The sequence below is a fragment of the Triturus cristatus genome, chromosome 7 (assembly GCF_964204655.1).
Source record: "Triturus cristatus chromosome 7, aTriCri1.1, whole genome shotgun sequence".
Taxonomy (NCBI): Eukaryota; Metazoa; Chordata; class Amphibia; order Caudata; family Salamandridae; genus Triturus; species Triturus cristatus.
The window spans coordinates 1,542,555,342-1,542,582,397 of record NC_140590.1 but is presented as its reverse complement, the minus strand read 5'-3'; the positions used below and the strand labels follow the sequence as shown (position 1 = coordinate 1,542,582,397).

Below are 27,056 nucleotides of genomic sequence, written 5' to 3'. Positions count from 1 at the left end.
ATTTACTTGGGTCACTCAGGCTGACACACAGTGCTTCAGGCCCTGGTGACCCCTTTAACTCAATATACCTGCCCCTGTTCCATTAGAACCTTGGTGCTTGGTTGGTCAAGAGGCTTTCTATGAGTCACCAGTTCTCCAAGTGGCCTCAGCATTCTTAGATGGCTCAGAACCATTTTAGAATGTCTTCCGTCCTCAGCCCAGCGAACAGTCATCCAGGCCTTGGGAATTTGAGGCATGACTACAGAAACATTCTGTATTTTGGAGTAACAAAGAACCTTCTTAAACATCTCCAGATAATGTGTAACTCGGCGACAAGACTTATAATTCATCCCCCACACCAAGTTCCATTGTATGGTTATCCTGCTTCGCTAATTGTAGTGGCTTCCAATTGAACGTTGTATTCAATTTAAGATGCTGTGCTACCTACACAAATGTTTCACAAACTCTGGTCCCTCCTACCTAGGAACCTTGGTGATGTGATGCACTCCCAGGCAGTCCTCACGGTCAAGCAATTTGGATCTCACAGCAGTTCCCAGAGTTAAGCTATCAGGCAAGTAGATCAAGCCTTCTCCTTCTTAGGCCCAAAGCTGTGGAACTCTCTCCCTGATGATTTGAGATCCTGCTGTTTGCTTTCAGTCTCTCACAGAAAACTTAAAACCTGGCTCTTCCAGATGCAGTTAATCTAAGCAGTCTCTACCGTGCTCTTGGGTATCGTTATTGTAACGTAGCACCGGGAAACCCTTGGTTGGGTAGCCATGAGCTGTACAAATCTTAATATAATAATCCTATGCCCCGGGTATCACTGGTACCGTATAATAGGGATTTATAATCCTTTGCCAATTGGGGGTACCAATTCATTAATATCAGTTTTAAGAAGAGGCCACTGGTGCCTGGGCAGCAGGCCCCAGTGCACTTTCAGAGTCTTAACCATCAGCATTGGGACAAAAGGGGCGCCGGGTGACCATATAAAAAGTGCGCTTTCCTACATGCAGAGCCTATCACTGAGACCTGGAAGCCCAGTCGTGGACAGGCTTCAAGTAAAGGATTTCTGATGGCACACCTAGCTGACTCTCATCCTGCAGGAACCCTTCAGTAGTTCTACCACTGTATGGAGCAAGGGAACTCCAATGTTTGGTGGATGTGACATTGCTGTTATTGGTGCATTGCAAGCATCCACCAACCTCCAAGTGAGGCCCTTTGACTTTGAAGCAGTGTTTGGTCTGCATTTTTCCTTTGCACGACTCACCTTTCATACTGCATGGTTTATTTTTTGGTTTAGCAATCTTTGAAGAGTGAATGGTGTGTTACTTCTCCTCTTGTGTACCGTGTGCAGTCAGTCCATTCATACTGAACACTGTGCCGGGCACCTTTGGCTGGACAGGTGAGGAACGCTTGCCAGCGCTGTAACATCACAAGGTCCCAATACTAACTGGCCTTGAGCTATCAACATTCAATAAATCCTAACCTGTGCTTAAGAAGTCAGGTTACCCATCCCTTTTGGACCTTCCACACTCAAGGTTCATTATAACAAACTCCTGCATCACTCAGACGAACAGCTAGAGGCAGAAACTATTCATTACTTTTTGAAACCTGATAATGTTTAATAGGCGAAGGTATTATTGAGATTAAGTAGAGATGAAACAATGGATAAAAAACAACTCCTCAAAAGGGCTGTAGCAGAAGAGCCTCAACCAGAGCAATGCATCCTCGTGGGAGACATAATGACCTGAATTTAAAGTGTTGTTAATGCAACAACTGACGGTCCCAGAGAGAGAAGTAAGAGACATGCAGTATCTCACTTTGTACACAGAGAACTTCAAATCCTGATGGTATGTCATCACTGCCAGTGTGGAAGCACTAAATCCCACCAAGAGGGTGTCTCCAAGGGCAGCATACTTGCTGAAGCAGACATGGGAACTGCAATCAAGGCCGTTGCTAAAGAGTGGATGTGGAACTGCCTATGGATCTGCGTAGCCAAAGATCGACTGAACTATGAAGTACTGTAAAATTCAATGCCCTCATGGGCAGAGATGCTTTTTTAAGGGGTTGTTAGCTATAAACACACACCCTACTAGGACTAATGATTCGCCCTAGGACCAGTTCATCTTCTGCTGAGCTCCACCCCACAGACTGCTGATGTAGCCCTCCCTCATCCAGCACACTCTCATATCACATATTCCAACACTTAACCAAGCCGCCCATACATACTAGGCATGACCAGCATCCATAGAAAAACCCTAGATCTCCGTTCACACCAAAGGGGTAAAGAGACAGAGCAACATGCCTAAATACCACACTCTTTCCTTTGCACAGAAATCCACAATCTGCATTCACAGTACACTGACATTCACATTACCTAAACATTCAATCACCTAACACCCAACATCAGAATTAGATCCTGACGCCCATTTTAAATAGATACCCACCCACCAGTCACACAAGCAGATCACAAAAATAGATATGTGGCCCAACAGAGGGTGACCACCTCCCACCTCTCAGGCTCACAGACAAATAAATGGCTCTCCCCTCACAAATATGTGTTTTTTCTCTAAATGATGAATGTTTAGAATTGTTGCGGTGAGCTAACTGGATCTCAAGGAACTGAGCAGGAGGACTGTGAGAAGAAAGTTAATGATCTCTCTTGGGGACTTGGACTAGTCACCCTCCCCAAAGGGGAACTCGTTAAGCTCCTCAACAGGCTTTGACTCCAAAGGCTGCTTCATACTACCTGCCGAGTGGCCTTTTATGTGTAAAAAGTTTCAACAAGAACTTTTTTTCCACCAACTGCAATCTCCATGCTGGCATGAAAGTCGGTAGTTTTTAACCCATACTTAAAAATGTAAAATTGGAACTACATTTCCTAAAATGCAATGGACAGTTGTCTTGAAAGCGGTAATGACCGAGGATGACTTAAGACGCTGGACTGGCGACGGGACGATTCCAATCCACCATGAATCCTGCCCTGGAATTAGCTTTTGCAAAACTGTTGTGAAATGAAGCACTAGCGCAATGGGCTGAACCGAGGCCACCCCGAGACTACAACCCCCAAAATGCATCATTAAGTTTAAAGAACTCTCGGTAGTTTAAACACAGAGTCCTTGGGACAAGGTGGAATGCGTTCTCCCGAAACTGACAGTTTCTCAGCTCTGGGCGACCAAAAAGTCATCCATGCAGTCCACCAAGCCATACACAAACACCAACACGGGGAAAGGATGCCCACGCTATCGCCTAGTCTAGGCTGTCCCTACTGTGACCACCAGCTCCACCCCATATTTTACCTGCAGCGCCTGGATGCCGTGGATGTGACGCTCTCTTTAAAGTGCGATGTTACACGTCTGTCTCCATTGAGGAAAAATGAATAGGTCTCCCCTGGGACGCATTGGGGTTCGTTCCGTGGAACGGATGGTGATCAGGCGGGGCTGGTAATTAATTTGAAAGGAAGTGGATGTGGGCTTGTGAGTTCATTCGTTCGGCGAGTTCTTGTTTGCGGGTAAAATAACTAGTTTTGTTTCTCAGTGCTGCGGATCTTTTTTTTTTTTGCCAGAGCATGCATACGTTTTATCTGCATGTCTGAGTTTGTGGAGCTGTTTTTCCACTGCTTTTGTGCTTAATGTTTGCTTAACTCTGTTTTCTGTTTTGTGGCATGGCACATCGTTTCTGTTTTAGTTTGCTCGTACCTAGCTACGTTGGTGTTTAATTTAGAATGCCTGGTAAAATCAGATTTACAGACTTACCTACCCCATCTAAATAGTACTAAAGATTACTTTGTTATAACAAGGCAGTATGGGCCCTTGTGTAAACAAAAAAAATGTAAATCTTACCAAACCACCCGCCGACCACTAGGCTGTACAATACAGCCATACATTGGGTTCCTCCGTATCTGCTGCACCATAGACGGGTTCGCCTCCGAACAGGTGAAGGCATTTGTTGGTTTGTGTGTGTTTTGTGTGCTGTGGCTTCTGTTTGTGGGGGATGCGAAACACACCACTACCGATGCTCCATCTGTCGCCTCTGAACCGGTTAATGCATTTGTTGGTTTGTGGTTGTTTTGTGGGGTTTGGCTTTGGTAGTGGTGAAGGATGCGAAACACACCACTGCCGATGCTCCATCTGCCCCACAGTACTGGCGTAACTGGCTCCGTATATAAACGCTGTACCGTTGCAGGGCTTGTCATGGGCCCCAAGGCAAACAAGCAAATGTACCGGCCTCCCCTTTTACCCCCACACCAAAGTCTGGGCAGTAAAATCCAGCAATTAGTACTGGGCTGCAGAGGACCGGTGCCGGCGCACCTCCTGCATTACCGTGCACCCCTCCTTTACTGTGACATGGATGTTTCTCCACCACAGGGTCCACGATTGAGTTAATGCATTCTGGGAGGTGTAGTCCTGATATTTGGACTTGGAGTCGGTTGTTTGATTAAATGTCTTTGGTATCACTCTCCCGCCCCCACCTCTTGTTCTTTGTGGTCCTGACGATTTTCGGGCCTATATTGCTCTATTAACGGACGTACTAAAGGTTGTGGCAGTAACAATATTCATGAATCTCAAAGCCTTTCTGGATCTTTTGTCCTGTCAAACCCAATCCTTTTTTTTTCTTCAAGCTATATAACTGGTTAACACGTGCAGAATTCCCACAAACCTTGGTAATACTCAGCAAGGGCCCAGAATGAGTAAAGTTGAGTTTTGGGGAGTAGGCACCCAGTTACTGCTATTACCAACTTGAAGTTTTAAACCTTCTCTTATGGTGTGGCATGAATCCATCGACCCCATGCTGAATTGGCGTTTCTTGGCATTAGTTGCCCAGCCACAATTGCTGGTCCCCTCTAAAGCTTCACTTTTACTGCATCATGTCCCTAAACGCTGTCACATTGGACAGTTTTCTTCCCCGAAAGTAATTAATTGTTTTCGGCAAGACTTAATCTGTCTGACACATGGTCGCTGATCAGCCTAAAATGAACAGCGCTCGAAGAAATCATAACCCCTTAAGAGGTTTTATGAACAAACCAAAGTGTTTGTGCTTTCCTCAAGCATCCCCTGTTGCAGATGTGGACTTCATGCTAAAGGCGCTTGATCAGCACAGTTAATGTAACTGAAATAAAGACTGCAATACTAAAATGTTTTGCTGAGGTTGTGTAGATCTGCACACGATAAAATGCCTTTGCTCAGGGGCGTAACACAGTCCCTCCCCCGCATCCCCTGCGGTGCGGGGCAAGCTCCAGGGGGCCCCCTCAGCACAGTGCTCTGGCCAGGAAGTTCCTAAATGAGGCCGGAGGGGGGCCCCTCCACGTACCTTGCATGGGGGCCCACTCAACTTTCTTTACGCCACTGCCTTGGTTGTGTGTTATGGGCACAAACATGCCCAATTTCCATGCTTTGGTAACCACTCCAACTCCCCCCTCAACTGATCATACATAAGGCTCAACATTGTTTTCCTTTGTACAACCAGTATTAATTTCTAGCTCAACTTTGACTCGAGTTGTCACATGTGAAGTATTTTACTTTACGGTTCATTGCACAGTTTCTGATACAATTATGCAGAAATGTATTTTTTTAAAAACTTTGCTTCATGACCAAACACACACTTTTTTTTTTTGTCAACACATTGATCAGTCAACAATTTCTGCAGCACTGCAGAATTTGGTATTTGATAGTATTTTGTTTAATTTTTAATTTAGGGCTACTGGTGCAGCAAAGCAATTGATTCATAATAAGGTAAATAATATCACACTTGAGTTTGATGAATTCACAAATTACCCATATGGGCCGCAGTTTGCCTTGTACCTGGGAAAGAATTTCTCTCGAATACCGCAAATTATCCTCAGTCCAAAACACACTTGAAGCATTCAAATTGTTATCTTGGACATTAAGGGTTCTGACATTACCCCGGCTAATACAGGGTCTTTGTAGCAGCACCCGTCAACCCCTCTAAACTGTGTAGTAGAACATTGTTTGCTTGGATGCAGTGCTTCTTAGGTTGAGCCTGGGTTGCACATGCGCTGCACTGACAGGCATGCTGTACTCCAGTATGGACTTGATGCTCGCCCATTCTCCACCCATATTTTCCATTGGCATGTGTCATTGTCCTTTGTAAATCCTGGCTTCTGATTTGTTAATAGGCTTGTTAGTCCCTCCTTACACGGTATGCCTTATTTAATCTCTAGTTCGGGCTGGACTGCTCCCATGAGGCACAGGGTCCAGACTGATTTGCATATGGCTGGGTTCAAACTGGAATGGCATGGTGAGCAAAAAAATTATGGATTTAGGCCCAGATCTCTGTACTGGGGTGAATGTATGACATTGTTCTGCATTCTGTCCATCAACTGTTGTTTTTGCATTATTTAATCTCTAAGAACTATTCATTAATGAGTGTCTCCTCCTACAGGTAGGGCATGCTTTCCTGCAACTTTTTTTTTTTTGATTTTCAAAAACCTTTATTGAGGTTTTAGACACAACCAGATTACAAACATTTGCACCATGACAAAATAATATGCAGTGCGATACGATATACAAGATCGAAGGCTACCACTTACATGCACCGCAAACAATATCAATGAAATAGGTCAGGAGGACACCAAAAGCAACGCGAAGAAATTATCAGGAAAGGCACTACACCGGGAGAGCATGGAGGGTGGGGGAGGGGAGCAGAGAGGAGGAAACTCATTGACCATCACTGGTGGTGCAGAGCACTGGCGGGGATCACGGGAGAGGTCGTCGGGTTCTGGGAGGTGTGACTTAGGAGATAGGAAACAAGCGGACCCCAGATATCTAGTGGGCAGGATCTAGTCGGCATTAGGTCCCAGAATTTAGACGGAAGAGTCTGGCAACAGGAAGCATCCTCCAACCAAAGGGCCACCAATGGTGCGGGTTGGCGACCCCACCACATGGAAACCCTGCGCTGCACAAGAACGAGCAACATAGCAATCAGTCTACGGGAGGCATCTAGGCAAAATTTGACAAAGCCTAAGAGGCAAAACAGAGGGACGGGTGGGAGCAAAAATGACGTGATTTCAGAAATAACAGCGCATGCCTCACGCCAATAAGTGGAGACCTTGGGGCATAGCCAGGCAAAGTGGGAGAAGTCATCCGCAGGCGCAGAGCAGCACAGGCATCTGTCACTGGTAATGAGTCCCATTTTGTGCAATTGTGCAGAGGTCCGGTAGAGCCTGTGGAGTTATTTAAAATGGATAAGGCACAGTCGATAGTTAGGGGAGCAGCGTTTAATCTGGGTGCAGCAATACAGCCAGTCGGCTTGGGAAATTACGATCTCTAGGTCCGTCTCCCACACCACATGCGCCCTGTCGGTGGAGATGGAGGAAGCCTCCAGCGTGGAAGCATAGATTTTGGTAACCAATTTCTGTGGAGAGGGGGACATGTAGAGGTGATTGAGAGTAGCCATTGAGGGGCGAGGCTGGGGGAAAGAGGGATGGAGCTTCCTACAGACCGCCCGAAGCTTATAATAAAGCAGTGTCTATAGGACCAGAGTCGGCAGCTAGTGTGTAGAATGTGTTCTCAGGGTACAGATCGGACACAGTAGAAAGCCCAAAACGAGTGGCATGTTTCGCCCTCCCCGAAGATTGAAGAGGAGGAAAAGCAATGGGCATAGCAGCCGCAGAGATTTTCCGGAGTCCCTCCCAAGCCCAGCGCAGGGTCTCGACCGTGTCAATCTCAGTGCGCGGAGGCCGCGCCGGGGCAAATAAAGCGGTAGAGAGCGGCCAAGGGGCAGCCAGGTCAGCCTCGACCGCGACGTGGGGCTGAAACAGAGTGGGATGGAGCCAGAAATGGAGAAAGCTGGCCTGGGTGCTGAGGGCATAGAGTTTGAGATCGGGGGCACCAAGACCACCGCGCTACATACGGAGAATTACAATATATGCAATCCTGGGTTGCCGGCTGGCCCAGATCAAAGCAATCACCAAAGAGCGGAGTCTACTGAAAAAATGAGCGGTAAGGGGGATGGGAATATTAACAAATAAATATAAGCTCTTTGGGAGCACCATCATCTTGGCAATGGCCATGCGACTGGCTAGAGAAAGTGGCAAACGACTCCAAAGAGGAATATTAGACTCCAGCCAATCCACCGCGTGACCGAAGTTGGCCCTCCAGAGCTCATCGACGTCCCTACTCAGCCAGATCCCAAGATACCTAGTGGGCCCAGTCGCCCACACAAAAGGATAATCCGGATCAAAGGGCATCGTGGCATCGGTAAGAGGGAATAGCATGGACTTGTTCCAGTTCACCTGGATGCCGGAGTAGCCGCCAAAGCGTATCTCCTCACGGACCAGAGGACTGAGATTCTCCCGGGGGTGACAGACATATAGGGTGATATCATCCGCGTACATTGAAACAAGTGGAGCACGAGCTGCAAAGCTGATTCCTTTCTGGGTGTGATGCTGACACAACCGAGCCGCAAGAGGCTCCATTGCGATGGCAAAAAGCATTGGGGATAGCGGACAGCCTTGCCGTGTACCAGGCTAGATGGAGATGGGATCGGAGATTTGGCTGTTGAGACGAAGTCGAGCGGTGGGAAGAGTACAAAGAAGTAGAACTTTTCATATGAAAATCGGAAGGAAGCCCAAGCGGAGAAGAAGATAAGAGGAAGGGCCACTCTAGGGTGTTAAAAGCTTTAGTAGCGTCCAACAAGGCCGCCACTGCCGGGAGCGTTGGGTTTATTTGATGGAGGATGGAGAAAATGGTCCAAAGATTAGGGGAGGTGGCACGGCCAGGAATGAAACCGGACTGATCCGGGCGGACAATGAGCGTCATGAGGGGCAAAAGGCACGAAGCAAGCAGTTTGGCAAAAAGTTTGTTATCCGTGTTTATGAGGGACCGGGGGCTATAAGAGTCCCTCGATTCAGGTGGTTTATTTGGCTTTAAGAGCAAAGTAAGTAAGGCCTCGTGAAGCGATGGGGGGAGTTGCCCAGTTTCAAAGGACTTGTTATACATGGCGGCAAGGTGAGGAACCAAAATAGGGGCAAAAGCCTTGTAGAAGGAGGCCGGCAGGCCATCCAGGCCAGGGGCCTTCTCACCGGGCATGCCATTTATTGCAGCTAGTATCTCTTCTCGTCAAGTAACTCCCGGTGGGGATTTTCCTAGCCATAGCAGTTGGAGGGTGTTGAAATATTTATCAAGGACCTCGTGCAAAGGGACTGAGCCGGCCGTGTAAAGTTGTGTGTAGAATTTCTGATCCTCCTAGACCTCTCCATGGCATTTGATACCATCTCGCACTCAAAGCTCGTGGAGAGACTACATTTGTGTGGTATTCAAGGCACAGCCCTGCAATGGCTGCAGAATTTTTTGTCAGATAGACATCAAATTATTATGCTAGGACCCTATCTTTCACAGAAAATTCGCCTAGATAAGGGTGTACCCCAGGGCTCTTGTCTAAGTCCGACACTATTTAATGTTTATATGGCCCCTTTGGCAAAAATTGTAGAACCATTAGGGTTCCAGATAATCTCCTATGCTGACGATACTCAGCTGATGTTTTCAATCGGTTCTAACATAGAAGCTGAGAAAATCCGATTTTTGGCAGGTATGCTCGCCATCTCAAATTGGATGACGGAGAATTGCCTTCAGCTGAATCCTTGTAAAACTGAGGTTATGCTAATGGGGAAAGATTCAATCATTTGGACGGATGATTGGTGGCCGTCTCAGCTAGGAGTCGCCCCTATCCCCTCACAATCTGTGAAAAATCTTGGATTAAAACTTGATCAGACACTATCTATGAAATATCACATTGATGCTATTACTAGCTCCTGTTATAGCTCTCCTATGCGAGATTCTGCCCTATCTGCCCACCAAACACCGTAGAACTCTGGTCCAGGCTATGGTGATCAGACGCCTGGACTTTGGAAATGCACTGTTAGCTGAAGTAGGCAAGACGTTGCTTGCTAAACTGCAGGTGATCCAAAACACCACAGCAAGAATGATTCTGAATTGCCCGCCAGGTTGCCCCTCCGTCCCCTTGTTGAGAGAACTTCACTGGTTACCTGTGAGGAAGCGATCCAATTTTAAGATCTGCTGCCTCACATATAACGCCTTAAACGGCAAAGGCCCCTAATACCTGCAAAAGAAACTGACCAAACAGGTTTCTGGTCGTAACCTTGCATCTAACTCTTTAGCCCTTTTAAAAGTTCACTGTTTACGCCTTAGTCGCACTGGGGGCAAAGCCTTCCCGTACCTTGCCCCACGGTACTGGAACCAACTGCCTATTGCACTGCGTGAATGTACCTCATGTACCGTCGTCAGGAAACAACTAAAAGCCTTTCTGTTCTGAATCTATGTATCAACCGGACTCTGGCTTCCACTCTCCTTTCACTAGGTAAGCGCTGAGATGCTCCTGGGTGAGTCGTGCGCTATACAAATTTACATAACATAACATGGAATGAAATAAAGTGCGCTTTAATTTCCTCGGGTGAAGTTGTTCGATCAGTACCGCCGTCACGGAGGGCGTTAATATAAGAAGAAACCCGAGGCGGGAGAAGAAGGTTGGCCAGGGTTTTGCCAGGGCGATCGTCTTCACCAAAACTGCACGCCTGAGCCTCCCTGCCGAGAAAGGCAAGCTCTCTGTCGGCCTCATCGGCAAACTCAATAAGTTTCCCCCCCCGGATCTGAGCGGGCTATTCCGGATTGGGATCCCGAGCATGGGAAGAATCAAGATCCTTGATATCCCTTTCTAATTTGGCGAGGGTTCCACGTATGGATCGAAGGACTCCAGACTGCTTAGAGATGCACACGCCACGAATCACGACTTTGAAACTCTCCCATAGCGTGGACGGCTAATCAACCGAACCCTCGTTTAGCTTGAAGAAATTTGTGATTGCAGTCTGAATTGCATTGCAAAATACAGAGTCACAGAGGGCATTAGGAGGGAGTCGCCAAGAGAAAGCACGGCAAGGAGTGTGGAAGGCGTAGGCCCAAGCGAACAGGAGCATGATCAGAAAGAGTGCGTGCCATGTGATCAATGGAGGTGAGCCAAGCCAACGTGTCCAAAGTAGTAATCCAAAGGTCCAAGCGGGACCAGCAGCCGCGGGAGCCAGTGACACAGGTACCCACGCGCGCATCAGGTCGAGTGAGTCGCCATGTGTCGTACAGAGCGTTGTCAGTGCGAATGGAGTTGAGAAGGGCGGGTCAAGGGAAGGGGAAAGCGTTATATTAAAATCTCCACCCCAGAGGAGCGCCGCAGGGCTGAGAACAGAGATGTGGTGCATACTTGTGTGAAGAAATCAGGGTCGTCACAGTTTGGTCCGTACAGGGCAGCAAGTGTCAGGGGCTGGGCGTGAAGAGTGCCGTGGATAATTACGAAGCGTCCCCCAGGGACCACTAATTGCAACTGGACCCCCCATCTAGACCAGATCAGAACCATAGAGGCGGTTTTTAGATTTTGCAACAAGCTAGGCAGTAAACCCATTCGGGACATGTTAAAAATATACGGTAGCAAATGTTTATCTGTAGCTACTTGTGGCTCCTTGGTATGGGGTAATGCCAACTGTAATGGACTACAAACATGTGAAAACTACTTACTATGTTGTATGCTGGCTGCCCCAGGATCCACTTCAACATATATTCTGCACAAAGAATTAGACGCATTATATGTGACTGATCTAATTCAAGTGAGAACGCTTTGTGCTTGGCACAACATTTGGCGCAAGGAAGGTTTAAAATTTACTAAGGATGTTATCATGGACTGTCTAGCTTTAGAGAACAAAAACAAGATACCTTGGCTAGCTTATATAGACAGGCTATTAAAGAGCATTAACGGAGACTTATCGATAAAAAACCCCACAGCCATACTACAATTTGGTAAGAATGATGTGAAGAAAATGTATTTGGAGAGAGTAAGCCAAATAAGAGCCGGGATAGAGGAAGGAAAAGTTTGTGTACTAAGATATGCAGCTAAGACCGAGTAAATTGGCCCCCCAAACTATTTGGTAAAAGTTACAAACACACAGGATAGATTTTATTTGACATGATTGCGCGTGGGTATATATAGTCCATGAATTGGTGGATTTCCCTAAACTGAATAACTGGCAAAAAATAGAACACAAATGCCCATGTGAGGGAAAAGCCAACCAAACAACAATGCATTTGATGTTATTTTGTAAGTTTTACCAAGATATTAGTAAACAATTTTTACGTCCAATTTTTATATCACAGAAATTATTTTTTTGTAAGGATGTGATGAAATTTATATGTACCCTTGAAAATGAATTAATCTGTAGTGCCATTGTTGGTTTTATAATTCGGGCCATACAAGGAAGGAAATCCTTTAAAATTTTTAGACCAACTTATTTATGAAACAGAATGAAGGATGGTTCTGGATATAAGGTACTTCATGATTAAGTGGGATTACTTAATGATGTGGACTGATGAAGTTATTAACTAAAGATTATTGTATATTTTTATAAATGTGAATATAAATTTTAAACTGCATGTACTTTTATGAATCCAACAAAGATTCGAATAAAGTAATTTTATTGATTGGGTCTCGCATTAACAAGAGTTTGAGCTATTGGCATTGTAAATGACAATGCCTTTTATTTATCTGTTTTGATAATTAACACATAAATATAATGCGCTGTCGTTTACAATGCCAATAGCTTAAACTCTTGGAAATGCAAGACCTATTGCATTTTCAAATGCTTGTTCCTAATGGCCACTAAGCAACAGTGATCTACCAGCTTCAGATGGAAAACCGTGGGAGCTTCTTTAAAGTCATTTCCACTGGTGCATTTCATTAAATGTGTACAACTTTTTCAATGCAAGTCATTTGGGAAAAGAATAACATTCCTATAAAAATCTAACTCCTACATGCAATGATTATCAATTGCAGCCGTATGGCATACAGCTGCTGTAGCAATGTGGCCCAGAATTGGTCCTATGTACATTTGTTATCCTTTTTAGTTATACATGTCTACTTTGAAATATAGACTACTTATATAATTGACAACTATCAAAGGCCCAATCATAAATAGTGTGTATGGTCCTTTGTCTGCCAATACTCCTAAGAACTTGGAGCTGGAGTTTTCTGCTTTAAGGCACTGCCACTATGGAAAAGATTAGTGTTTGGGATTTTGTGGACTGTTACCAAGGGGTGGTTTATGGCTAAGCAGTTCCCTCTTTCGCCAGCATTGTCTCCTGCAGGTTACGTTGACCGGGTATGGTATTTCTACTGCAATACGGGGATTAACAACTGGAAGAGGCACCATGACCCATGGAAGAGACCTGCCCAACTTTTTCCCATTTAAGTGAGTACAGTTTTGAGAGTAGAATGGCTGATCTTCAGCTTCTGATACTTCACCCCTAGTGAAAAGAACAGAAATATATTGACAAAATGAACTCCTGCCTTTGGTCAAGGTGTGGCTTGGCTCCTCTGAGGGGAGCAGAAGAGGGCAGCAGAAGATGGCAGCAGGGTCAACGATATTAGAAATAGAGGTGCATTGGGTGTCTTGAGTACCTACTTCCCATGGGCAAGTGCTTGCATACTCGGATTGGTAGTAATGTACCGCTGCAGCGATGTTCTGGAACACTACCTATCAAATGAAGGTCTGGTAATCGGAGTGTGACCGTATTGGGTCCTTTAAAGCATCAGATGGGAGGGAGGCCTGGTGAATAGGACAATGTTTGTTAATTGTGCAATGCTTTAACAATCATTGAGCTGCTTTATGGCACCTGTATAGCACCAAGAGGTCTCGTTAATCAGACTTACTATATCACTCGTTCAATAAATTATTGGGGTAGGAGGAGGATGGGTAGGTTGGAGATGAATGTTGTCAGGTTGATGGTGACTATTAGATTACGGAGACCCTCCCCAACATTTTCCAGCAACCTGAGTACACTGCTTTAATCTCCTAGGCCTCTGCAGCATCTGCCTTGTCCACATCACCTCTACACATGGACTCTCTGGCACTTCTCTGGGTCTGAAGAGTTACAGCTCAAAGTGGGCAATTGCCCGGGCTCTCTTGGGAAACTAAGCTTTCGATCTAGTTTATTTGTCTATCTAAACCTCTGTTCCTCTCTGCTTACTGCTACCTCTTACCTTGCCTGGGACCTCAAATATTTTTAGAGGGTATCTAAATCGTTTTTGTTATCCAGCTAAAATGTACCATTGAATTTCATGAAATGGCAAATAAACTTTAAAATTTGATCCATACAGGGGCCCACAAAAATGTTTTGCCCAGAGACCCCTGAAATCATTAAAATGGCACTACTCGTTTCTAGGTGTGGCAATTCATGAAGGCAGCTTAGCAAATGAAACGCAAGCTGCTGTACTGGCAAAAGCAAGCTGATTTATTCAAAAGGAGATCCCAGCATAAGTCCTTGAGTGCAACTGACACTGGACACTCCAATCCAAATACACTCCATCACCTTGGTAGTGACCTACCAGGTGACCTAGTATTTCATGTGCCCAGCTTCCACCCTAGGTCTGTGAGAGGAGGGTGTTGACTGGTAAGTTTCTTCTCCTCTATGAACATCTGCAGATTTCTATTTTGTTTCCCTCTCCTCTGCCCTGCCCAACACATCAGCCTCATTTGAGGGAGCTCTGATTGCCTTGTTCCTTTGAGCACTAGATGCTCTAGGAGCAGAGTTTTCACACTTGGTGGTACCTAGATGATACACATGGGTTCATCAAGGCACAATGATTGGGCTGCTGGGATAATGTGGTCCATGCATTTGCTACTGCAAGAAAATAACAGCATAACCCGACCGCTCTGAACTCTGCCCTAGCCCATTGGTGCTTTTATTTCCTTAATCTGTTTTTCTCTCTCCTTCCCACTTTTTCGTGCAGCAAATTTAATTGCCTCTACTCCATCTTACTGCATTCCTTTGCTTCAAGTTTATTACTCCTGTGCTCTCCTTTCCAAGCCCCCCAATTACTCTATGCTTAAGCCTCACTCCTCATCATATTATGCTCTTTCCTCTTCTTAAACATTCTTCCTTTCTTGATCCGACTCACTTTATCTATTTTACTCCTTTCTTTTAACTGTCCTCTCATTTTGATTTCTTATCTTTAGTTATAATTCAGTTAGCTTCATCATCCTGTTTCTCCCCACACCATTGTTGGCCTTCTTTTAAGGCTGATTCTAGACTTATTAGCAGTTCTGCAGACGCTTGCATTTCAACATTTATTTTGAACTCACTACCTTAGTGGGCAGCATGCTACACAATGTAAGCAAGGGTCTGTGGAGGCATGAGTGTGGGAATTTTCATCTCCTAGCAAGGGAACATGAGGGAATCATGCAGGCGAATGACCAGCCACTGCCCTGGGTTAGCTAACAAAATGGCACCATAATAGACGTGTACAGCGTTCGTTCACTTTTGTGCCCTGATGCCATTGCGCCTGCTGCACTATTGCTTATTTAGCTATTTTGTGGTGAGTCATGCTTGGTGAATAAAGCTCATGGTTCTCAGGGATCAAATTCAATTTTCCCCAATATTACAGGTTTTTATATGAAAATACTGGTGATGGTTCAGGTGGTCCCCCTATTCACGCCCCCTAATTCCCCCAATCCCATTCCAGATACTGAGCTGATTTGCTATGTTTCGAGATTTAGAAATCAAATGCCTGACACAAATTGAGATGGAAGTCATGGAGTCTGGTTTCAGCAAGTCCCCTTCTTGGAACCCCAGAAGGTCCTATTGTGCATTACATGCAGTTTTCAATAGGCCTATGATTGCCTGACGTACCTCAGGCTAATTTGACTGCAGATTATAAGGGGATGTCTGGAGGAGCAGCCAGGAGACCTTGGCTGGTCGGCTGTGGACTGGGAAGGGGGTTGGTAGGGTAGTTTTTGCACATAATTAAAGAAATGCTAAAGTGAAGATGAGCAGGACCAAATGCAGAAAATGGCTGAGGGTATGATTCCTTGAGAGCTGTGGGATGGTTTAGAAATGCTGCATGTGAGGAGAATCTGAATTTAATGGGACTGGCTGGTTTTCATTCCGGTCGAAAGATTCTAGGCTAGAAGAGGGATCGACTATCTGGCCTGCTCAACACCAGTCGTTGATTCTTGTAGAACCTCAAGCTTCCTGGTGTTCATTGTAACTCTGCTCCCATCAAAACACTAGTTGACCATTATTCCCCTTTCAAACCTTAAGTGGTGAATTGCTACACTGATCAACCGCTAGTTGTCCATGCTATTGGCAACCTATCTCATCAAGGGTGCAGCTTCACTGTATGCGGATACTTTTCTCAACCTATTTCTGTCCACTCCCTAGGTGAGAGTTCCTGAAGTTACAAAAAGGACCTGATGTCATCCATGCTGTTCAGGAGCAGTACTGTGAAGGTCCACCGTCTCTGGTAAGTTGCATGATGTGTGCGGCACAACAATGACTGGCTCCTCCATCATTCAATCCACTCATACATCCCTCTATTTACCCTTTTCTCACCATCTATTCACTGTTCCATCCTGTCATCTGGACACCCATCTATCTTGCCTTTCACTCATCCATTGTTTTACTAATCCATCTTTACATCCATCCTTTCACTCATACATATTTCCACTTTTTCCTACTTCCACCCTAGTTCATTATGAGCCTTTGTCTGCCAAGCTGCAGACAGACAAGGCCCATAAGGAACACCACTCCCTCTGTAGCTGCTAAAGCAGGGAGGATGGGGGGGGGGGAGGTGGGCATGATGCTCTCGATGAAGTGGCTTAACTGCACACTTAAACTCTTAGTCCACTCATTTAATTGTTGTCCGCAGCTGGTTCCTTCCTTTTCTTGGGCATTTACAGTCGATATTTGCGCACTGTGTGTACTCAGCTCAGCAATGTTTTCAAACTGAAACCAAATACAGTACTCACCATACGTTGATGCCTGGAGAGCTGCCCCCCCTACGCCCCTCCTGCCCCTCTGTGATAATCAACATTGTTGCCACCCACTCCCTCCTTGTCCTAAATGACCTGTCTCACCCTTAGCCATTGAAGTGCATGGAGTTTTGCCACTCCTCCCAGGACCACTGTTCATGCGCCCCAAATAAAACTAGATCCATGGAATTCTACTCCATCACTCCCTCGTGTAATGTCACTGCTCTAGCTTGTGCCTGCAGATCGAATAAAACCTCACACACCTGGTGCGTTTGTAGTAGGACATATTTAAAGTTCAGTAGAGTTCACCCAGGAGATTCAGGACACTGCCTCAAAGCAGTTATTTCCTTTTTAACCGCTATTTTTTTTCCCTGTTCCTGCTTCTTGCCAGAATGTGGCAGGGCAATTCCCCTTTTGCCCATGAACACCAGTCTCCCCTGAAGCAAACTTGTCTGGTAATTTAAATTTCTTGAAGAATCCTTGGCTTTGCATGGTCTACTTACTTTGTATTTTTCCTGAACTGTAGGAAAGGACTGAGCACTCAAGCCATGGTAACTAACAGCTATTGCTAGATCTCAGCGAATTCCATTGAGCACCATAGGTTTCACCTAAATTGTGCCAGTTATCTTAAGCAGTTCTCATTCGTTGACCACCCCCTTCTCCCCTCCAAGACTCGGGTTCCTATTCGCTTTGTAGGAGCCATCTGATCTCCTCTGAACCACGGATGAAGACCACAAAGGCAGTTGTTGGAGTGCTTTAAGAAAATGAGTGTATGCTAATTCCATTAATTGACATCCATGACTGTTGCACAGAGTCCACAGAGCTAGTACAAAGTCCACTTGCAGGTGTCAAAGCGAGCACTGTAGGTACAGGGCGGATAAGGCTTTTTCTTGAGATTTTTATTTTTAATTTATTTTTTAGAGCATTACAAACTGACAATTATGGGATGGTATGCCCATCAGACTCTATGTACCTCTATGCAGGAATTGCTCCCCTCGAGGCAACCATGCATTGGTGGTCTGATGGGTAGAAAAGTGCTTAGAATTTCTGCTGGAGGTGATAACAGTGGTGGGTGGACTCCAATTCAATGGATTTTAACTCTCCCACTGACTACCTTAAATAGCTGGATCATTAGCCCCTGTGACACCTCCATTTACCCCTGTGCCAAAATAGATCCCACCATTGCAGGGGCTCTAGTATTGCTCGCCCGTTAAAGCTTTACGTTGAGATGAGGGACCACACCAGTTTTAATTGAGCAAGACAGTGGCACTAATGTCACACTTCTGGGTAATCCAAAGGACAGTGGGATCTTTACAGGCTGGCTGTTATGAAAGCACCGTATTCCTGTTGGTGTTTGGGAAGAGCAGCAAAAGAACCATTCTTTTATTCTTGTGACTTGCCAAGTTTTTTTATCCTCAACTCCTCAAGCCTATTTATCAACATTTGTATCTTCCAGTAGGATTTCACTACAGGCATCTATGCTTCCTTGCAGCAAGCTGTATGAAAATATTAAAATTATAAATGTGAATGAGCTACCTTTTTGTTTGCATCCTTTGTAGGGATCGGCTCTTCACCTGCCCAGCCTCCTACTTGTGCTGTTTCATCTCCTGTCACTCTACCGTGGTTGAATGATCATCTGACCTCATCACTGATGCAGGCTGTCATCAAGGGCGACTTTGAGCAGACCACGCAACATATGTTCCAAAGTACATTAATGGAGGATATGAAACCCTGGTATTCCTTCCCATCTCTTATCTACTTTCCCAGTAATCGAGAGATCCTGGACTTTGACATGGATGATGTGTCTAGTGAAGGTAAAATTGTCCTAATCTGAATCTCCTGCATGGGATCACATCTTGCTTTCCACCCTCAAAAATTTGCATGGGTTCGAAGAAGTGTTACTTTCTCAATACATAAACTTTGCATCATAATCTACTTTGGGGTAACTGTTTTAAACAGTCTGTATTTACAGGTCGTAGATTAGGACTGGTGCAGTTGCACTGGCTAGCTATAGCTACAGATCCTTAATTCAGGGTCACCTTTAAATGCCTCTTTAGTAAAACACATTCAAGAGCAAATGTGTATTTGCTGTGCTCTTGCATATCTTTCGTACTTTCTGCTAGTTCAGGGATAAAGATTGAGTATTTTGAGTTATGCATCCTACATGGTCGACTGGTGGGATTGAGGTGCTTGGAGAGTTTCAGGCCAAGGTATGGTCAGCCTTAATGATCTCTGACAAAAGGCTTTACAATAAATACATTATCTTTGTAAGAAGTTTTGGTTGTGGAAGGATTCAAACATGTCCCATCTATTCGGCACACCCCACTAAAGCATGTTGTTTTTTCTGTTTATGCTTCTTTGCTTAGAATTGTGAATATAGTCTAAACGATCAGTTGTGGCTTCACCTCCGGGATGGGGCAGCACTGATCTACTTTACTTAATTCTGATTGCAGTTATTCTTTTCGCAAAGTCAGCATCTGAGCCTTCAGGTGAAGTATTTGTGAGGGGTCTGTTGGGTGTAGCGCATGGACGGACGATGTGTGGTAACAGTGATTTTGAGGAGGGATTTAAAACCTGGCAGATTCAAGACCTGCTTTTGTTTGTCCTTTCACCAGAGCCGGTCTCTCAAAACCCAAGCACAGTAGGGGCATCTGCCACATTGGAGGCTACAGGTAAAAACATTGTGAAGGGGAGGTTTTGGTAATAAGATAATGGGTTTTAGGCTGCATTTATTTGTCATGCAAGTCAGCAGATGTGGCATTATAGCCAGAGATGCCGGCTTTGGAACTGGGGACACCGGGTTCGCGTCTCTGTGTCGGCTCATCATCCTGTTTTTCTTGGCAAATCACTTAATCTCCCCATGCCTAACAAAATGTGTCCTAGTGTAATGTAACTGGCTCTCATGTAAAGCACTCAAATACCTTCGGGCTGAGTTGAAGCTATATAAAACAGCAAAAAAAAGTTAGCCATGTTCTATACACTGCAACTTTCCTGTCTGTTGTCCCTTTCCCTCATTGAATTTAATCCTAGCCATTTTTCCTCTCCTATTCCGCACCCTATCCTGCCTTAAAGCATTGTATACCAGACACCCCAACTTGTGGGTTTTTACTCTCCCCTTCAGTGTTTATTACCAATGGCAGTAGAGTAGAACCTTTTTAGTATAGCATCTCTTAAGGTGGAGTGGGATTGTACAAATAAGTAAATTGTCCCAAAATGGGGACGATAAGCTCAGTATAAGATCTTTATGGAAGTGAGTTCAAGTGGACACTGACTTCCAGCTTGGAGTTGTCAGACAGAGTTGGTGCGCAATATTTTAATAAACTTATGGGTAGGTTGCAGAATTAAATACATTTCATAATTTTGCAGAGTGGCTCAAATGCTAATATTGTCTTTAAATTGTCAATCTAGGTCCCAGTTTCGGATCCCAGGCTGTAAGAGAAATGGGTTTGGTCATGGGATCAGGAATGGGGTGCGATCCTTGATGGCCTTACATAGTTTTCTGAAAGCCTCGAAGTCTGGTTCAGGAGCACCCGACTGCAGAAGAACCCATAGTCTTCACTTGATTGCGGCACAAAAATGATTTGAATGAGGCGTAACTGAAATCGACTATGGTCAACTGGGAACTGCACTTGAGGGGTGGACTAGATGGAAGTAGCATAGTGAATTAAAGCCAGTGTTCTTTTAACTTGCAAGAGTGATCATGCTCAGCCATTTTCATACCCGTTGAAATGTTGCATAGTAAATAGACCCCCTGTGCTACATGGCACCGCTGTATTGTCAATCTCTACATCATGATCATTATGGCAGAGGTCTGCCCGTTAATGAGGTTTCTCCCTGCCAACCACTGATGCGTCTTTCTTATTGATAAACCTGGCTCGTCTGATCACATCCAGGTCCCTTAAATAGGTTCCCCATTTGCTTAACGTAAAGGCATTTCTATTGCAGATTCTATGCACTGAACACATTTTTCGTCTTCACATTATCACGTCAAGAGGTAGTGCGGATATTACAATGGGTTTAGTCTAGTGTTAAGGTTGTTGTGATTTGTGTGTGGTGTTTTTTTAAATCTCTTTTTAATCTTTTTGTTTTATAATCTGGATGTTCTAACACCACCCCTTTAGCTTTGGGTTAATTGTTTGGGGATGGGTTGAGGAAATGCAAAGGGGTTATGGGGATTGAATTAAACTGTTTTTGCTGATTATTTTAGGAACACCGGCAACAGTACAGGAGCAGTTGCGTCAGTTAAAGTAAGAGCGAGTGTGTAAGATGTGCAGGGATAGCGAGGTTTCCATAGTCTTTGTTCCCTGTGGCCATCTTGTAGTGTGTACGGTATATACCCCTAGATCAAACTGGTGCCCAATCTGCAGAGCCAGCATAAAGGACACTGTCAGCACTTATGTCCTAGACCTGTAGGTGAGTTTTATGTCTGACAAGTTTCAAAGTTTGTTCAAACATCTGGACAATGTACCTTGATGTCATTGCTCTGACCATGTTTGCGTTTAATGTGACCAGGTATACACCGCTCTGTAATGGTATTCAGCCTGTCTTTAGGGCTGGTGACACCCAGTGCAACAAATCTTTTTTTTTTTTTGTCGTTTGTGGTTTTTGTTTTGTTTTTTAGCCCCCCCTCCCCCATCCAACCTCCTTGGTACCACCTGGTAAAGGGCCCCTTATCTCTCCATAGCCCCTCCCTGGCATATTAATTACAGATCTGATCTTTGCCGCAGGCATATTAATCCTCTGCGCTACTTTATGGCAAGTCAAACCTGCCTTTAGACAAATCAGGACACAAAAAAAACCTCTGCATCAAATCCTTTTAAATCGTAAGTTATTGCTATACACCGCATCCATCCCCCACCTGAGATCAGCGCCCCTTCCAGGTCAGTCCCCAGTGCGGCCGCACCGGTTGCACTGCCCTAAAGCCGGCCCTGGTGGTATTTATTAATTTTTTCTGCTAGATGTTTTCCACACGTGTCAGGATGTAGAATGCCCAGCTGGGCTTGATTGTGCTTTCATGACGTCTGCCTGGAGTTTTGGGTGAGTGAGTAAGTGCTCCTACTGAATATTCTGTCCTTTTGTCTTGCAGGTTGACACACTATGGAAAGCTACTGACTGGTCTCTTATACAAAAATATACAAAGTCCTTGTTTCTTGATGTGAATGAATTTGACAACTTTAATGTTAGATTACCATATATTGGATATATTTTAATATATAATTAAGTTGTATTTAAGTGTTGAATAAAAAAATACTATTGCAGTTACAAGTAGTTTCCCTTGCGTTTTATCCAACATCCTGTATATAATGAGAATTGTATTCTGTAGTGCTCATATGTCTCTGATGGTCATCTGTTCAGTGCAAGATACTACTGTTAGCTTGTGAATGTGAGCACCGACAACTAACCCACCGCTTGACCTAAGCAGGATGAGGACTAGTCCTTGCATTAGATTATTTTCAATCTTATCATGCGCTACTTGTACTAGTCCAAGTGTTTCTTTTTAAAAACAAAAAAAAAATTCTCTCTCCCAATGGCACTCCGTCTGTGTATCATCTCACCATTCTAGCACTGTTGTTTTTTTTTTTTTTTTGGAGGGAGGATGTATAGTGCAAACTCGACCTAAAGGTATCCGAACCATTTACATGAGCACCAGTTTGGTTAGAGACGTACACATTAATTTATGAAGGCACGGGAGATAAAGTGATTTGCCCAGAATCACAGTATGTTGATAATCTCTGCCGAGACTCTCACCTGTTTTCCCAGCTTCGATAGTTACCACTCTAGCAATTAGGCCACATTCTCTTGTTGGCCTTCAGTGTACAACAACTATGGTGGCTGATTTAAATTGGCCTTGCCCCTAGAGGAAAACTATCTACCACCACATACAGTTATGGCCTAAAGTATCTCCCACTACTGGTTCCGAGGAGAATCATGCAATCTGTACAATCGTGTGACTAGACTACAACAAACTGTAACAACTAAATTAAACTGGCTTTTGGACAATTCTGTGGTCTACCAGTTATTATATATCACATCCCCCCTTAACAAGGTACACTAAGCAACCATTAAGTTAATTTGCATTCCGTTTGGCTTTGCAATTCCTTGTAGCACTTTGCAATGTGATTCTAATGCAATCTGTAGTGCCCTTATACACCAGTGATAAATATCCCCCTCAAAAAAGCAATGCAAAGTAACCACCACATGCCTTAGGAGTAGGCAATAATTTGGACCCTTTAGCCTATTAAAGTAAACAATTGACCGCCATGTTTAGAAATTGCTGAATCTTAAAGACTGGAAAATAAATGTGTAGCGCTGTTATGCCACAAAATCGAGCGGGTGGGGTTTTAGAAGGAAAGTGAAGTTTCTCACCAGTTTGAAACATTTGTGACTTTAGCTAGATAAAGGGGATTACAGATAACTGAAATGGCAATTGCAGGAAATTGGATTATTTTGCGTGGAGTGACCACCCATCTCCGAATAATCGCCTCTTCTCTGAGTGAACCCTAAGCCACTAAATGATCCTGAGCTCAACCCCCTAGTAGCTATGGCACAGAGCAGTCAGGCTTCACATGGAGGCAATGTGTTTTTGTGCAGCATCAAACTTGGTATGATTACAACACAAAGTAATAATCTCAAACCTAACTGACGAGAGTTAAATTTAGTAAACTAAATAACTCCTCAAAATGGGAGAGCTGGCGATAACCAAGTACAAAAAATTAAAATATGCCACTGACGTTTAATGGTTGCAGGGGACTGGAACGTAGGTGCAGTTTGAGGTGGACTATGATGGCACCCCAGTCAGATACACAACCGGGTTTGTCTTAGTCCAAGATTCTTTCTTCTGACTTGCACTCTAGGTCCTAACTACAGGATTACACTTGTAAAGCCCTTTCAGGAGGTGCTAAGACTCGTAGCTGTTGAGAGCTGACTGCAGAGTTCAGTACAAGTGCCATTAGTCAGTTGGGCACTTACGGGGGCAAACTCTTGCTGCTTGTTTTCCTGTAGCCACACAGGAGGTCACCCAGCTAATCCCTGGAGTTCACTTCTTTGTTCAGGGTACAAGAAGGAGGACATCCATTCCTTCAGGACTCCTCTTATCAGCAGGTAGAGAAAGTGTTTGAGGAAGGCTGGGTCAGTCAGTTTTGTAAGATTGACAAGCTTTTGGGTACGCACACCCGAAGACACTCCTAGTTTATCTTTGACCAAGTAAAGCATCCCAGGCCTGACCTGCTTACTTTGCACTAGTTCCTGTTCGATTAACTTCAAAATCTGAGATGGTGACAGTCTTGGCTGTCATGAGCTTGGCTCTGGCTCTAAGGTTGGCTGTGTGAGTGTGGAGGGTACTATGGTAATCTTAATGTGCTCAATACTGAAATCGATTTTTAAAAACTGTTTTTTTTTTTTTTTAAGAGAGCGCTGTACCCCCAACAAATCCAAAGATCTAAGCCTGGCATGACAATAGCAGTGTCCTTCAGCTACTAGACCAGGGATCAACAAGACTGTTCTCTCAATTTCCGTGTGCCCCAGGAGTTTCATATGTTAAATATTTTAATTTGCACTGTTTAACATTGGATAGAGGGGTCTGCCACAGTGAAATTGAGTTTGTGGGTGCTTGTCCATTTTAGGACATGGTAACCATTTTCTACATAGTCCACTTTTGAAAACCTTGCACCCTACGTTGTGGACTACAAGGCCTACTACGGGGTGATTTTAAAAAAAAGTAAAGTGATATTTTCTCCCGTAAAATGGTCATTTTGGCCAGTAGTACTGCAGGGTTTGGCTACACAGGGTAGGTCTGTAATCCTGTTGGGACCACCACTGTAGTGGATGGCAAAATAGGTGCTGCATTCCACTAGTGGCATTTAATTTCCGGTCCCTGGATACACTTTCTGCACCATATGCTATTGAACCAACTATGGAGCTATTCAGGCTAAATGTACCAGTTGGGGAAACCATAGCTTCAACTGGAGCATAGTCAATTTTACTAGTAGTTGGCTAGGGAAAAGTGCACAGAATTCAGATGCCAACAAAATAGAGTCCATCAAAAGGCAAAAATCCGGCGTGTGCACGCAAAAAAGCAGATTACCTACAGGCAGGCTGTTCCAGAGCTTAGTTGAGTTAATGTCCACCTAACTGTGAAAGCCTAAACTTTCTGAATTGAGGAAAGTAACTGAAAACTAGATTAATGGTCTGGGTTTAACCAGTGTGTTTGTGTATATATTTCTAGCTGCCATGGACGCTACAAGGGAACAGTTGGAGGACAAAATTGACTCCCTTTCCTAGGGCTGAGCCTTCTGTATGAGAACTCACAGAAGATCTCAAAGGTTCACTGTCCTGGAGGCTAAAGTGCAGACCCTGATATGGATCATCACATCTTGGCTCTTGAGGTACAGAATCAGCGCCTTGCCGCTCTCTTAGAATACCAGGAAGGACGGGCCAGGAGTAATACTGTCCATATTGAAGGGCTACCTGAATATGCTGAGGTGGACCCACTCCTGGCTTTTCTTGAAACCTGGCTCCCGGATGCTGTGGCCTCTCCCCCTCGTCTCAAAATTACATGCACTGAAGCATGCTCACAGGGTGCTAGCACGGGAACCTTGCACCGGGGCCTTGCAGCATCCTGTGGTGGCCCGCCTTCTACACTTCAGGGACTGGGATCACCTCCTGCAGTCTGCCCGTGCACTTGGCTCATTTGTGGTGGACAACACGAAGGTATCTCTGTATCTTGACTTTACTCTTGGTTGAAACACAGAGGGCATCTTTCATGGTGCTGAAGAAGCTGTGCAAATAGGAATACTGTATTCCTTGCACTTCCCCACTCTGTGTGGGTCCAGACTGAAGACCAAGTGCATTTCTTCATAGATCCGTCTGTGGCATGAGACTAAATTTGATCTTTATGACGAGTGCGGTGCGACCTGAGACATTTTGGACAAACCACTCTCCGCACCCCAAACTGCCAACATTTTCGATGGCAAGGTGTGACCTGCCCTTCTAAGATGCAAGTAGCACTGGAATAGTGGAGAGTGGCTTAGACTGCTGATAATCTGAGATCCGACTGGGACTCCTTTTGACCCCCACCTCTGAAGAGTCCTGTTGGTCCGCTTCAGATTCTGAGGACTCCACTACTCGAGTACTTGAAGATATTCTGCTGGGGGTCATTCTGGGGGTAAGTGGACTAGTTGGTTTGAAGTGCTCCACTTAGCTTTTCATGGGTCTTTTGTCTTGCTCATATACATTGTTTTGAGGTGGGTTGATTCCATGGCAGTGTATTAATGTATGATGTCTTTACTACTATTGGATGGGTGCAGGGTGAGGCTTTGCAGGACCTGGCTCATTGAACTGTTGGTTTTCCACCTCTTGCTGATTGCTCCACCCCCACATGTCTTTTGCCTGAAAAGATCAAATTGGCCTTTTGGCATTTAGTTGGTTCCTAGCTGGGGCCTGACTGTGGTGATTGGACAGGATGGGTTGTATGTCTGTCTTTGGGAGGGGCGGGACTGTTAGGGTATTGTTTTTGTATACTTGCTTGTTTGCAGGGGGTGCTACATATGAGGCTGTGGTGATATTTGGTACAATGGTTCCCTCCTGGCTCTGTGAGTTTCAGTTGCTGGACAGTTTCCTGGGTTGTCCCTCTCCCTCCTGGCCCACTAGCTATGGGTACACAAATTAAGTTTCTTTTGTGGAATGTACAGGGCCTCTTTCCTCCCCTTCCCCTAAAAGTTATAATGTGCTGTCCTAAATTGAAACAATAGGGAGGGCATGTTGCGTTCCTCTAGGACACCCACCTTATGGAGACCGAGGGCTATACCCTTTAGGGGCACTCTTAAGGCTAACTCTGCTGCTGCTTCTGCTTTTCACGGGTGCTCATATTTGGATCAGGTCTGGGGTCCCTTTCTGCTTGCTGGTGGGATGTCAAATGGGATGAGGTGTCACAGTAGGGGAGTGGTGAGAGATTCGAAGATGTCACAAACAAAGCTGCTTTGCTGGTATTTTGTGCCACATGTCCAATTTTGCAGTAAGCAAAAAAGGTGGGCGGATTAGGATAGTGACTTCTTATGCTCCAATGCAAGTCTGATGTGTTGCCCCCTTATTACTACTACCAGCCGGGATAGCTTTTTTATTGGGGGGGGGGGGGGGAGGTTGGTTCTTGTCCTGTTAGACCTTGCAGGCTTGGCATGGTTCTCCCCTAACTTTTTGCCTTTTTTACCTCAGTTCTTTTGTGGGCAGATCAGTTTTTGTGGCTCTTTCCATTGTG

At 44.9% G+C, this 27,056-nt stretch overlaps 1 protein-coding gene across 20 annotated transcripts in view; it reads left to right on the top strand.

Annotated features, from left to right (window-relative positions):
* The window catches only part of LOC146812330 (uncharacterized), a 398,549-nt gene that overhangs the window by 95,287 nt on the left and 276,206 nt on the right, over window positions 1-27,056 (top strand). For 11 of the 20 annotated variants that reach the window (XR_014965925.1, XR_014965923.1, XR_014965926.1 and 8 more), the window contains exons 1-3: window positions 3,356-3,490; window positions 16,215-16,296; window positions 18,364-18,618. Coding sequence is in view for 3 of the 20 variants with exons in the window: in XM_085614583.1 (XP_085470709.1) it covers window positions 18,456-18,618 (163 nt within the window). In the remaining 17 variants the exon portion in view is untranslated. Of the gene's footprint in view, window positions 1-3,286; window positions 3,491-13,156; window positions 13,244-16,214; window positions 16,297-18,363; window positions 18,619-19,419; window positions 19,477-21,890; window positions 21,973-25,028; window positions 25,968-27,056 lie in introns of those variants that run through there. The other 9 variants (XM_085614590.1, XR_014965928.1, XM_085614586.1 and 6 more) reach the window with 9 other exon arrangements.